Raw genomic sequence first — 13,074 nt, forward strand, 5'->3', positions numbered from 1 at the left:
AAAAATTCTCAACACATTTCAACGAAGCTAGCAACAATGTCGTTATCAATTCATCATCTCCAAACAAAGGTCTTTCATCTCTCTTTTCTTATGAGATATTGAACGGAAAAAATGCTGTCTATTGCGATGAATGCAAGGAAAAATGCTGTGCTGCGAGATGGGAGGAAATAGCTGCATTTCCAGAGGTGCTAGCTCTCTGTCATGAATGCACTGATTCTGCTAGTTCTGCGCCTTCGAGAACGCTTCTAATTGAAACTGATCGTGCTAACCAGCGCACGTTCTGCAAAGGGTATTCAGAAGAAAACATTCAACGTCTTCAAGAGAGCAATAAGGAAACGATCATTTATCATCTTGTTGGACAAATTCTTTTCAAACATCTAAATCAACATAACGGACATCACATTGCAGTTGAGATAAGAAAGAGTGGACTCAATAGTTTTTGGGGTATTTGCAATGATGAAAGTGTTTCTGAATTCGATAGTGACAAATGGAGTTCTTCATGGAATAATCTTTACACAAAAGGTTTCACTCCTTCCCTTTCATTTTGCACAAAAGAAAATACAAAGCCAACATTTTCAACAATTCAATTTGGTGGTTCCTCTTCTTCTTCAGAAACATCAAATTATACCACTTCAAATTACATATCATCATCATCAACAACAATAACAACATCATCATCGTCATCATCGCACATCCTCATCATTCAACTTCCATTCCACAACTATCATCATCAATTACATCTTCTTATGGATTAGAAGCTTTGAAAGAAAAAAGAAAGAAAATGGGCATCTTTTCTCCCAACGAGAAAAGATTGATCTTCAAGTTTAAGACGTAATTGTGGAAAGAGTTTTCAGAAGAAACGAACATCAAAGTTTCTCTTACCCATTTCTTCAAACTCACCACCAACTTCTCATAAGCAAAAAGAAGAACAGATCTCTGCGGCATGTGCAAAAAATTCAACTATCTGAAAAACAAGTTGAATTCATCACAAAACAAAAATGGATTTTGTTTAACAGAGTTTCATACACTCAAACTTCTTCGACAACATTATCTTGTTGCAGAAATGCAACGAAAGCATTATCAATCGACTGTCGACAATTTGAAAGAGGGAGAAGCAGTCTTCGTCTTCGACTTTAAAGAAAAATGGAAACTCCCTCTCAGAAAAAATCAACTTCAACAAGAATTCTTCAATTATCAACAGGTTTCTCAATTCACAATCATCTCTCTTCAAAAAATTAATAATCAACAAATAAAACGAACATTCAACTTTTATTCCGACTGCCTCTCAAATGATCGCAGATTTGTTATTGAGTGTCTGGAATCTGTGATCAAAAGACACTTCTTCTCAGACACTCACACTTTTAAGTTCTTTTGCGATTCGGGTCCACACAACCGAAATTGCTTCCTTCTTCACTTCATCCTCTCAAAACAATCGAAACTTCTTAAAAAGGAAAATACTCAACTCAATTTCTTCGCTGAGCACCATGGAAAAAATATCTGTGATAGTGAATTTGGTGCACTTGTGAACACAATCAACAACAATCTATCAACTGAACACATCACCACACTTCATGACTTTATCGACATCTTCGAAAACAATATGAATACTTCGACATCAACTTCTTCAACTTCTCATTCAAACATTTTCTCAACATCATCATCAAACTCTTCACCATCTTCAACATCTGTCAATGACTCCGTACATGAAAGGTACTTTGAAGAATATGTACCATCTCAACAAATCTCATGGCCATCATTGTCAGTTCCTCACATGAAAGACTATTTGTATTTTGAGCGCAAGGGCTCATTTGTCTATGCTTCAGCTGTTGGATATCTCTTCGACGCTCTCTGGTTGCCATCGAATTTTCGACAATGAAAGAAAAGGTTCAACGAACAAGGAAGTCATTTCACTCTGATATCACATAATCTAACTCTTCTCTTCTTTCTCAATCTTCTCAAGATCTTCTTTCAAGGATATTTGATCTTCTTCTTGACTCTTCTTCTTTAAATGAATCTCAAAATTGTATTTATGGTGTCCCCTATTAAGAAACTGGTTATTGTGTATACTTAGCTGGCACTCTATCGGAAGGGTGCTGGACATGACTGTTCGTATTAGATATTGCAGCCTTCGGGCTGCTTTATCCGGACTTGGATACGACGAACAGCCTCCCAGGTGCACAACAGTTAGAATCCGATTGTTTTCTTGTGGTTTTTGTCCCAATAATGTCCCTATTATAAAATTGGTTATTGTACCTATAATTATTGTATTTATCGAGATTCATAAATAGAGAGAGTTGTGAGGGAATTCATTGATCTTTGAGTGAGGTTTTTGGAAGGGAGAGTTGTTGAGAGTATGAAATGTTGTTTTATCACTTTGTCTGTCTTTTTTCTTTGTTGGATTTGTTCTTTTTGAGTTTGGACAAGAGAAATAACAGAAAGAGGAAAGTGGATGGAAGACAGAGGGAAAATAGACAAGTAAGTTTTTGAACTTTTTGTATGAGTTTTCTTTTTTGTTTGGAATTGTCTTTGAAACCTTGAATTTGTTATAATAGTACTGTTTTTTCTTATATCTTTTGTTGTTCAAAATTATTGAAATTTAGTTGATATTTGGTGAATGTTTTATGATAATGTGATTGAATTATGTTTTTTTGAAAGTTATTGAATCTGATTTGAAAATTTCTGACTGTTTTAAATTTTTTTAATGATCAATATCATGAAGTACTTTTTGTTTTTTATGTCATTTTGATTGGTGAAGGATAACAAATTTTTAACGTATTTTTTTTCATTTCTCTGATATTTTTTCCATTTCGAAAAAACTCAAATTCGAATATACAAACATTTTTCTGCTTGAAATTATTTTTATTTCTTCCATATTGCAAGATCAAATATTGAAAACCAACACACTCAAAAAATTCATAATATTTTATTTCAAACAGATCGACAAAAAAATTTTGACTTCAAAAAAGATCTCAATGATCATGAAAACTTTTTTATTACGTGGAAATTTGCAGAAATCGTTATTAACCTCATGAAACACTTCAACAACATACATATATTATCTTGATACATCAAAAAAGCATTTCTGCAAATTGCAGATCAATAAAAAAATTGAAATTTGAAATGGGATTATAATGAAGAAAAAGGTTTGAAATTTTGTGTTTGATACTCTATTTTTGCTTATTTTTTGCAACTTATGAAAGCTTATATTTAATATTTCGAATGCTTTTTCTCTTTTCCTCTTCGAAATTCTTTTATTAATTTCCAACTGAATCCTGAATAGGATTTTGCTGTTTCCCGTTTCCAATGGAGTGAAAGCAAATTATGCTATGTTTGTCCTTCAAGGTATTTTATTTATTTATTTTTTTATTTTTTATTTTCTTATTTTTATTTATTTATTTATTTTTATTTATTTATTTCTTTTTTTATCATTTTGATTAATGAATGATTGATATTTTTTAAATGTTTCAAATTATCAATTCACAAAAAATATCCAGATTGGCTAATAAAAATGATTATTAAATACTCAAACGTGTAAATGTATCCGCATGCAAAATAAATTACTAATAGTTTGTTTCACATTGCATTTAGTAATTTGACAATAACATAAAATAATTTTTCGTTTGAACAAAAAACCCCTAAGCTCAATTCAACAAATAATAATGTATCAACTCATGATCATAGAACAGATTCCAACACCTGCATTTTTTGCTTCTAATAGTTTATTTACATAATAGTCAATCGTTCCGAACAAAAAAATTTGCGTCTTTGAATCTGCATCTTTGGATCAAAATTGTTACCATAATAAAAGTGAAAATTTCAGAAAATTTGAATAAATTCATTTTGAATTTGTTGATGGCTGTTTTTTCATCCCAGCAGAGTGAAGCACTAGGAAATGATAGTCATTTTCGGAAGCAGCAAGTAAAGGAGGCAATCATGCAGATAATTTATCAGTATCGGTCGAATAAAAGAAAGATAGGCCACACTTTTAGAAATGCATCAAGCATGGTTCTTTTTCTTTGTATAGTTTCTATTTTTAAATTCATCATCTTATACAGTCAAAACCGGATATAATCTCATCGGATTTTGCACAACTTTTTGTGATTAAATCCGATTGTGATAATATACGATGTTGCTTCACACAGAAAAAAATAAACATTAATAAATTATTTAATTAATTTTGGGTCAATTTTTTAATTTTTGGTAATTCTTTACGAAAACACTTTTTTCAATTGAAATATGAATTTTTAATGTTTCTTTATGCTATTCAGACTTATTAAAACAAAATTTTGAAAAATAAAAAAATTGAGATTTCTGATCAAAAAGTCGATTTTTCAATGAAAAATCCACCCGTAATGATAAAAAATGTGATTATATATTTTCAGCCCTGTGATTATATGCGAAGGAAAATGAATGAAAAAGAAGCCAAAAATGTCGGTGCATCGAAGTATGTGACAATAAACGAATATGATTGTATTCAATGTGATAATAACCAGTTTTGACTGAAATGGAAAGAAAATTATGCAATTATTTATTGAACGTTTGAGTGGTATTGTTTAATCCTTGTTTTTAATAAACAAAATAATTTTTCATTTTTTGTTCACAATAAAAAAGATTAGCAACTTGTTGTTTCATTCCGGTCTGTTGTACTACAAAATTGAAAAAAAGAATAAGATTCTTTTATTGGAGTCATTTTTGAATGCTGTGACAAAAAAAGATTTGAGCAATTCTCAATGGAATTGAACAAAAAACCTTGTTGACTGTACAAAACGGATGCTAAAACTTCACGGTTCCTCTGTTCAAAAAAGTGAAAGAAAATTATTGACAAAAATTAGAAATCGTTTGCGCTTCACTTCTTTCACTTTTGAACAGATAATTATTCATTCAACTAAATCAAATTATAATTTTCAACATTGTGAATGGTGGTTAAAGCGAAATAAAACTGAAAGCAGTGAAAATGAAAGAAAATACAAAAAGTTTTTAATAAACTAGTCGGATGATGATATTGATTATCAGAACAACACATCATTCTTGACAGTTGAACGCATTTCTTTACCCACATGGCCAAATTTTTTTTTAAAGTTTCTTTTGTATAATTTTCAAATAGAATAAAAAATTTCATATTTCGATCAAATATCTGTTCCCACTTTCCTTATTTCGCTGTCATGGAAACAAAATCTTGACAATGTGAAAATTTACATACTGGTGAAAGTTGGTGAGTAGGAATAAAATTTTAAAGAAAATATTTAATTTTCATTTTCATATGAAAATTAAACAAAAGGAACTTTTCAATTAGATTTGGCCATATAATTTCAACTATCCAATTCAACGAATAAGTCTTCGTAACATGCAAACGCTTTCAAATTTTAATATGTTGAATATGATATAATATGAAAAACGATGAGGAGAAAATGAAACATCAATTCATTATCTGCTTCATCCACCTCGTCCTCCTCAGTCTTTCAACCAGCTCGCTCTACTGCTTCATTTGATTCAATTGCTTCATCTGATTTATCTACCATGTCTGCCTCTTTGGAAACATCCGCACAGACAACACAAGAAGAACAGAAAAAAAACCGTTTTATATTCGAAATGGATTGTTTTTACTAGAACATTAATTTGATGAATGAAATAAATAAAAGAGATATTTTTTTAAGAATAATAAAAAAAATATTCTTTTCAATAAAATAAGAGACAAAATATTTGACTTCAGGCATTTATATCGAAAAATTACGCACTTCAGATTTACTTTTTGTGAACGAAAATTTTCAACAAAATTGGTTCATTTTTCGAAATGGGTGATTATTTTTGAAAACATATTTTTTCTTTCAGAATTTTCGGTTCAATATTTTCACTTTTTTATCAACAAAAGAGCACAAAAAAATGAAAAGGTTCATTGAAAACATTAACATCTTTATTTGAGCATAAACATTTATTATTTTTACTGTTGTGATAAAGACACACATAGAATACAAAAACTCTTCCCAATGACAAACAACCTTTGAAAAATAAACACCCACGAAAAAAGTTATGATTTCAAAAATAATCACCAAAATACATTTTATGTCACAAAACTTAATAATAATATATATCACTTTCGTTTGTGTATAGATAGAAAAACAAATTCATTATGAAATCTGATTTAGTTCAATTATGTTATAAGTGAAACAATTTTTTCGTGCTTTGTGTATAAAAAGCTTGAAAGTCCATATTTTCCCCCATATGAACTTTGGTAAAATATGAGAATAGAAAAAAGTCTAAATGTCAAAATTTTTTTGAAAAGTTCCTTTTGTTAAATCTTCAGATATATTTATAATTGCATATTTCTATCAAATTTCTGTTTCCAATCTCGAAAATTCACTAAAATGGAAATAATGTCATTGATGAGATTATGTTTTTATGACAGTTGAATTTGGTGTGTGTGAACAGAATTATGATCGAAATATGAAATTTTTATTTTTATCTGAAAATTAAACGAAAGGAACTTTTCAAAAAAATTTTGACAAATATAAGTTTTTCTCATTCTTGAAAAATGTCTAAATACATTAATAAAGCTAAAAATAGAACAGATATATTCAATTGTTGTTATCAAAAGAATAGTTAAGAAATTTAAATGAAAACAAATGGACTTACAGATGATGAAATGGAAGTGTAATGAATTTTGATTAAGTTCGAAATTATCAAAAAAAAAAAAAAAAAAAAAAAAAAAAAAAAAAAAAAAAAAAAAAAAATAGAAAAGTTCAACAACAATCTTTATGTACAAAAAGAAAATGACATTCTGGTTTTGCTTGACTTTAAGCAAAACTGTTCTCTTTTTTTCAAGAAGTCTCAAATATCACGAGATTTCTATGAAAAGAAAGAAATATTTCACCGTGGAGTTATTAGTTATCAATCACAACACAATAGACATTACAAATCAAGTTTCCACTTAATTCAGAAGTGCCTTTTAATGACAGTCAATATTCCATTTATTGCATTGCAAATTCTTTTAACCTTTCTTTTCAATTATCATGTTATAAACAATCACTCAAAAAATGAGCTGACTGCGGTTAGCATTTTCGAAAGTGTTTGTTTCAATATTTCCTCTTTTATCCTTTATCTTCCATTTTCAAGAAATTCTTTTCCACCTCGTTTTCTATTTTTTTGCAGAAGAACACAGTAAAGGAGAGTTTGGTGTCCTCTCGAGAGGATATCTTAACATCTGAAAACTCATCTCATTTTTTAAAAAACGTTATTTTGTTCATCAAAAGATGAGATTGGAAGTGTGTCAATTAATAAGCATTTTATGTCATATTTCCAAATGCTTCATGAAAGAATATCACCGAAGCTGAGGGTTAAAGATTTAAAATTAAATCTTTTATGGAGCAGCGAAAAAGGAAGAATTTTTGCTTCACCGTTTCACGAAAAAAAGATAAGATGGAATGAAATAAATGTTGCTGTTTCTTTCGAAAGTTAAGAGAAACAAGCAACAAGCAAGTAATCCTCTTGCATCTCTTCACCAATTGGAAAGCAAATACTTTTACTTATTTTGTGAAGATTTGAAGAAGAAAAAGACAAATATTCAACATCAGAATTGTTTGGAAGTGGAGACGAAACAACAGAAGAAACTGAAAACTGCTATAAAGAACAAAGTCACTTACATCCAAAAAATGCTTTCAGGTGGGATTTTGCAAACAAATTTGAAATCATATGTGTAATTTTTTATGAAAAGTCTCAAACGTTCAATTGTCGAATGATATTAAATTTTCATATTTTGCTCAAATTTTTGTCAACATTCAAGAAACTTATTTAATATGTTATCTGGAACTTGATAATGCAATTGCAAACATTCAAGTGAATTTGCATGAATGTTAACCAAAATTTGTGCTTTATAACAAAATTTTAAATCATTTGACAATAGAAAATTTGCGACTTATCAAAAAAAATAATATATATGATCATCTCATTCAAGGTCATTTTTCAAAATTGTTCTTTCTTTTTCTCTCTCTTTCTTTCTTTCTCTTTCTTTTTCTTTCTTTTTCTTTCTCTCTCTTTCTTTCTCTTTCTTTCTCTTTCTTTTTCTTTCTTTTTCTTTCTCTCTCTTTCTTTCTCTTTCTTTTTCTTTCTTTTTCTTTCTCTCTCTTTCTTTCTCTTTCTTTTTCTTTCTTTTTCTTTCTTTCTCTCTTTTTCTCTTTCTCTCTCTATCTTTTTCTCGTTGCATGTGGACATTATTACACAGTCCAAAAACAAACCATTATTTGAAATCTTTCATTAAATATTGTTTCAAAAATCGATATAAAAAATAACTCATTTGAGCGTCAGTGAAAATTAACAACTATTACTAATATGGATATTCACTTTCTTATTGTTTTTCACCCAATTTCAATTTTATTTGATAATCACGTTTTAATAAGTGTTTGCAATAGATCGAATAAAATTCTTTTTTTTTCATAATAAAAGAAAAAAATATCAAACAGATATAAACGGCTAATTCAAAGAAAAAAAAAAAAATGTATTTGCTGGAGCAGAGAAAAAAGATGTCAATCTATGAAATGAGAAGATAAAAAACTACATCCCAAAAATATTCGAACAGTGAAAGGATGTATTAAAACAAAAAAGGAATCAGTGGATTTTGCAACAATATCAAACTGTTCTCGGAACAAAGGAATTTCCGCAGTGAAACAAAAAATGCTGGTTGCAGTGAATGGATAATTGACAATTATTTCACAAAATAAAAAAGAAAAAACTGTCTAATAATACGATGTGGAATAAAAGGAAAATATAAAAAAGTCAATAGATGAAAACACATTGTTTATTATTTGCATTTGTGCAAGAAATTCTGTGAGGAAACCTTTTATTGATGAAATAAAAATATTTAGAAAAAACAAAAGATTTCACATATTTATGTGAATTGACAAATTATATTTCTATGCAAAAAACAGTGGAACAGAAGGATCTCAGTATTTCAAAGTGAAATAAGCTCTTTTACAACAAGGATATGACGTGAAGCTGACAATTGAAGAAAGTTTTGCACAACGAAGTTCCGAAATGCTGATATCATGAATACAAAAAAGATGTGACATTGTTTTTCCTTATTACAGATACTGGAAATGAACCAAATACCTTGAAAGAAAATCAGTTTATCATGGTACTATTTTTGCGAATATTCAATAATACAAACAAATCAACTTTGTTTATTTGTTTGAATTATTGAGTGAGAATACCAATAAAAACAATTTCTTCTTTGTTCGGAATTTCTCAAAAGACGGTAAGTTTTTGGCGCAGTGTTGTAAGAGTCTGTTGTGCAAAAGAATGGAATGACAAACAGCAAACAATTGGAGGCCTAGGAAAAACTGTTGAAATTGACGAAGCTGTCTGGCGGAAGAGAAAATATGGAAGAAGAAGGAGAAAAGATTATGTTTGGATATTTGGATGAGTGGAGCGTCTCGACGGAGGAGGAGCTGGTAAAATATTTACTTCTATAGTCACGAAGAGAAAAAAGAAAATATTTGTTCTGCTGACTCAACGTTTTATTTTGCTCGGAACAACTATTATTTCCGACGAATGGAAGGCATATGCTTCTTTGGAGGAGCTGGAATATCAACGTAAAACCTTCTTCATCAAAATAATCTTCATTAATCCGGAAATTGGAACTAGGACGAACACAATATAAGGATTATGATCTCATTTGAGATGTTCTTTTCCACGGTTTGATACAAAAAAAAGTACATTTTGGATCGTTTTGTCATGTTTCTAGCCAAAATCTCTTTCAAGCTATCATTTGATGTACTAATTAATAAAATTGCAGAATTCAAAACAGAAGAAAGAGATATGGTATATCAGCTATGGATCCATCTGGGTGATTATTTTTGAAATCATAACTTTTTTCGGGGTGTTGATTATATGAAAATTCATTATCATTTGCTGAATAATTGTCATTTAAACATTAAAAGTTTATCATTCGTTTCAAAAGCCAAAGTTTGACTTGAAATAATTGAAGCTGCATCATTATAAATAAATCAATAACTTTTCATGGTCCATTTATGAATATTCTTTTCAAATTTTCGTACCGATATTTTTGACAGAAAAAATATGATTTCGAAAATAATCACCCATCTCGATTAGGTCAATCAATATTATCGATTTATGTGTATCTGATGGTTGTTATCATCTTGTATAATAAGTTGGAATAGGCAATGATAACAAGATGGAGATCGAGAGTTATTGCTAATATTCTTAGGGGTTTCTCATGATTAGATATTCAGTGATGTTCTATAAAGAAGGAGTTATTGATTGGTGTAATCGATGTGTATCTATAGCTGACATACCATATCTCCTAGGAGAAGAATTAGCTAAAGAATTAGCTGAAAGTGTTCAAGTTGGTGAATTAGTGGTGAAATTGTGTGAAAATTGGTGTTTTCGTTGATGAAATACATGTGTTGAACATGTGTTGAATGTGTTGATGTTACCGTTGGTGAAATCATCGGTATTATCGTTTGTGAAATCGTAAATAAAAATAATTGATTTTGTTTTTTGTTTTATAGTAAATGGGTCGGAAGAAGATATACGCAACTGTGGAAGAAGCGAAAGCGGCTCAACAGAAACAAATTAAACAGTTTCAGGAAAAACGTAAAGAAGAAACTAAGTGTTACAACGAACATGTATCTGAAAAACAGAAGAAGTTGATTAAGATATTGAGGAGAAAGCTTATCGAAAGTGATGAGCTGTTAGATGAGTTGATGGAAAAAGTTAATGGGTAAGTTGAATGTGTTTATTTTTGGTTGATTTCGCAGTGAATTGTTTTGCCTGGACAGGTTAAGGTGGACAAGTGATGTGAGCGATGCTGCGGCGTGGAAATATTGGGTGAAATCTCCGTGCTGGAGAGAGGACAGGTGGACAGGACTGGACAGGATAAATTATATTCTCCAAAATATGTGGACAAACGGGCAAACTGAGTAAAGTGGGCAAAATACATTTAATGTGAAAATTAACTGTTTCCCGTCAAAGTTCGACATCAACCTCGACGTCATCTTCCCCGTAAATGCACGTTTCAAAAATAAATCTGTTTCAAAAAATCTTTGTTTTTTTTTTAATTTTTATAAAATGACAAACCCCCAAACAGACACTGGCAACGTGATCCAACAACTAATTGATTCAATTTCAACAGAACAGCAAACGCTGGGAGAACGAATGAAAGATCACCTTGTTGACTTGTTCGACTACAAGAAATACTCTGACAAGAAGCAGGGCCAACGACACACTGGAAAAGCTGTCGATATCAGCAAATGTGAGGATTTTTGTGTCGTTGATGTTGATTTTAACAAATCCCTTCAAGCTGAACAAACGAAAACCATCAGGAATTCCATTCTCGAGTAACCCCCCCCCCCCCCCCCCCCCCGAAACGTCGGACTTGTACAAACAGATCATGGTGGTTTTCACATTTATTGTGAGCTGTGTGGTTATCCCCTTAAATGTTTGTCACAAACCAAAGTGTTCACGAGTCCAGAGTACGATATCGACATTTTTGCAGGCATTGGAGATCGAAAACAGAGGCTTGAAGTTCAAGCTGACTTTTCATACAGAGAGATGAAAGATGGCAAGAGAATCATCACCAAATACATTCCCCTCAACAATTACAGACAGCTAACAGATCTTTCATCACTCGAGAGTGTTCTTGACGTTTTCGGTATTGATCTCAAAACAGAGAATACATCAGCGACAATGGCAGCTGAACCACACAATCTTCTCACACAAGATGGTGTCGTTGATTTGTCTCCAACTGTCGCTCTTGCTCTTGTTGATGGACTCAAAGATGTTGAAATACATAACGATACAGGTTCTCTGTCACTTGATTCTGAGTTAACTCTTTTACCGTTATTTGCAGCTCTCAACTCTCTCGTCAACATAAACGGTTTCGACGACCAATCGATAGATTTTCTTTACAATCAAATCAGAAAGACAGCTGCTCTAACAGCAAATGCAATCACTCACTTTGAAGAAAAACGAAACAGATACAGAGATGACAAGTCACATCTATTTGTTCTACAAAAGATTGTCAAGAGATGGAATCCATCATTTTACAACGATGTGATCATTCCACTCCTCAGAAAAGAGAATGAGCAAAAGGAAGAACCTCCACGAGAGATAACTGTTCATGAAATTGATCTCAACTCATCGTTCTCGTTCTCTGAAATCAGGGATAAAGCTTGTCGAAAACAATACTCCTCACTGTCTGAAGTCGCCGAAGATCTCATAAAAGTTCTGAGGTTTGTTGAAGCAAGGATGGAATTTATTGTAAAAGAGTTTGACATTCACTCCTCTTGTTATTCAATAACATTCAAGACAAAATCAGCAATGTACGAACTGTTCAAAACAATAAAACTGTGGCATGATGACAAAAAGACTCTCACAGTTGAGACAGCTTTCGAACAATACTCTCATGTTCTGTCGATCGATGGAGTGAAGTTCTTCTCAGATAACCCTCAAATATTCTCCCTGTTCCATGGGTTCAAATACCAAATGGTAAACGAACAAAATGACGAAATCATCAAACCATTCCTCGATTTCACACGAGAAGTTATCGCCAATGACAACGATGAACTCTATCAATACATCCTCTGTTGGATTGCGTCAATTGTTCAAAATCCTGGTAAAAAAGCAGAAACATCACTTGTTCTCAAAGGTTTGCAAGGTATTGGAAAGAATGTCTGGACAAATGAACTTGCTGAACTGTTGGCAGGATATTCATGTCCAAATGTCACAGAGATTGCAGAACTGACAGGACAGTTCAACTCCATCGTCGAAGGGAAAATGCTCATTGTACTTAACGAATTGAAGAATGTTGGAGATGATCGAACAGCTAACTTCGATGCCTTGAAGAGTATAATCACAGATTCAACAATCAGAATCAATGAGAAGAATCAGCCAAGAAGAACAGCTGAGAATGTAGCTAATTTCATATTTGTGACAAATCACACATACCCGGTAAAGATTGAGATTGGTGACAGCAGATATGTTGTTTGTGATTGTGACTCAAAATATAAGAACAATCTCACATTCTACAAGGATTTCACTAACTCTTTCGATAATGAATTCTAA

At 31.3% G+C, this 13,074-nt stretch overlaps 1 protein-coding gene across 1 annotated transcript; it reads left to right on the plus strand.

Moving 5' to 3' along the window:
- Positions 1–11,562: 11,562 nt before the first annotated feature.
- MONOS_16680 (putative Poxvirus D5 protein) lies at positions 11,563–13,074 on the plus strand (the record flags this gene model as incomplete). The annotated part of the gene is made up of 1 exon (XM_067869567.1): positions 11,563–13,074. The coding sequence occupies one exon, from the start codon at positions 11,563–11,565 to the stop codon at positions 13,072–13,074; it is 1,512 nt and encodes a 503-aa protein (XP_067734707.1).

This window comes from Monocercomonoides exilis (assembly GCF_001643675.1).
Source record: "Monocercomonoides exilis strain PA203 chromosome Unknown scaffold4-2303458, whole genome shotgun sequence".
Classification (NCBI taxonomy): Eukaryota; Preaxostyla; order Oxymonadida; family Polymastigidae; genus Monocercomonoides; species Monocercomonoides exilis.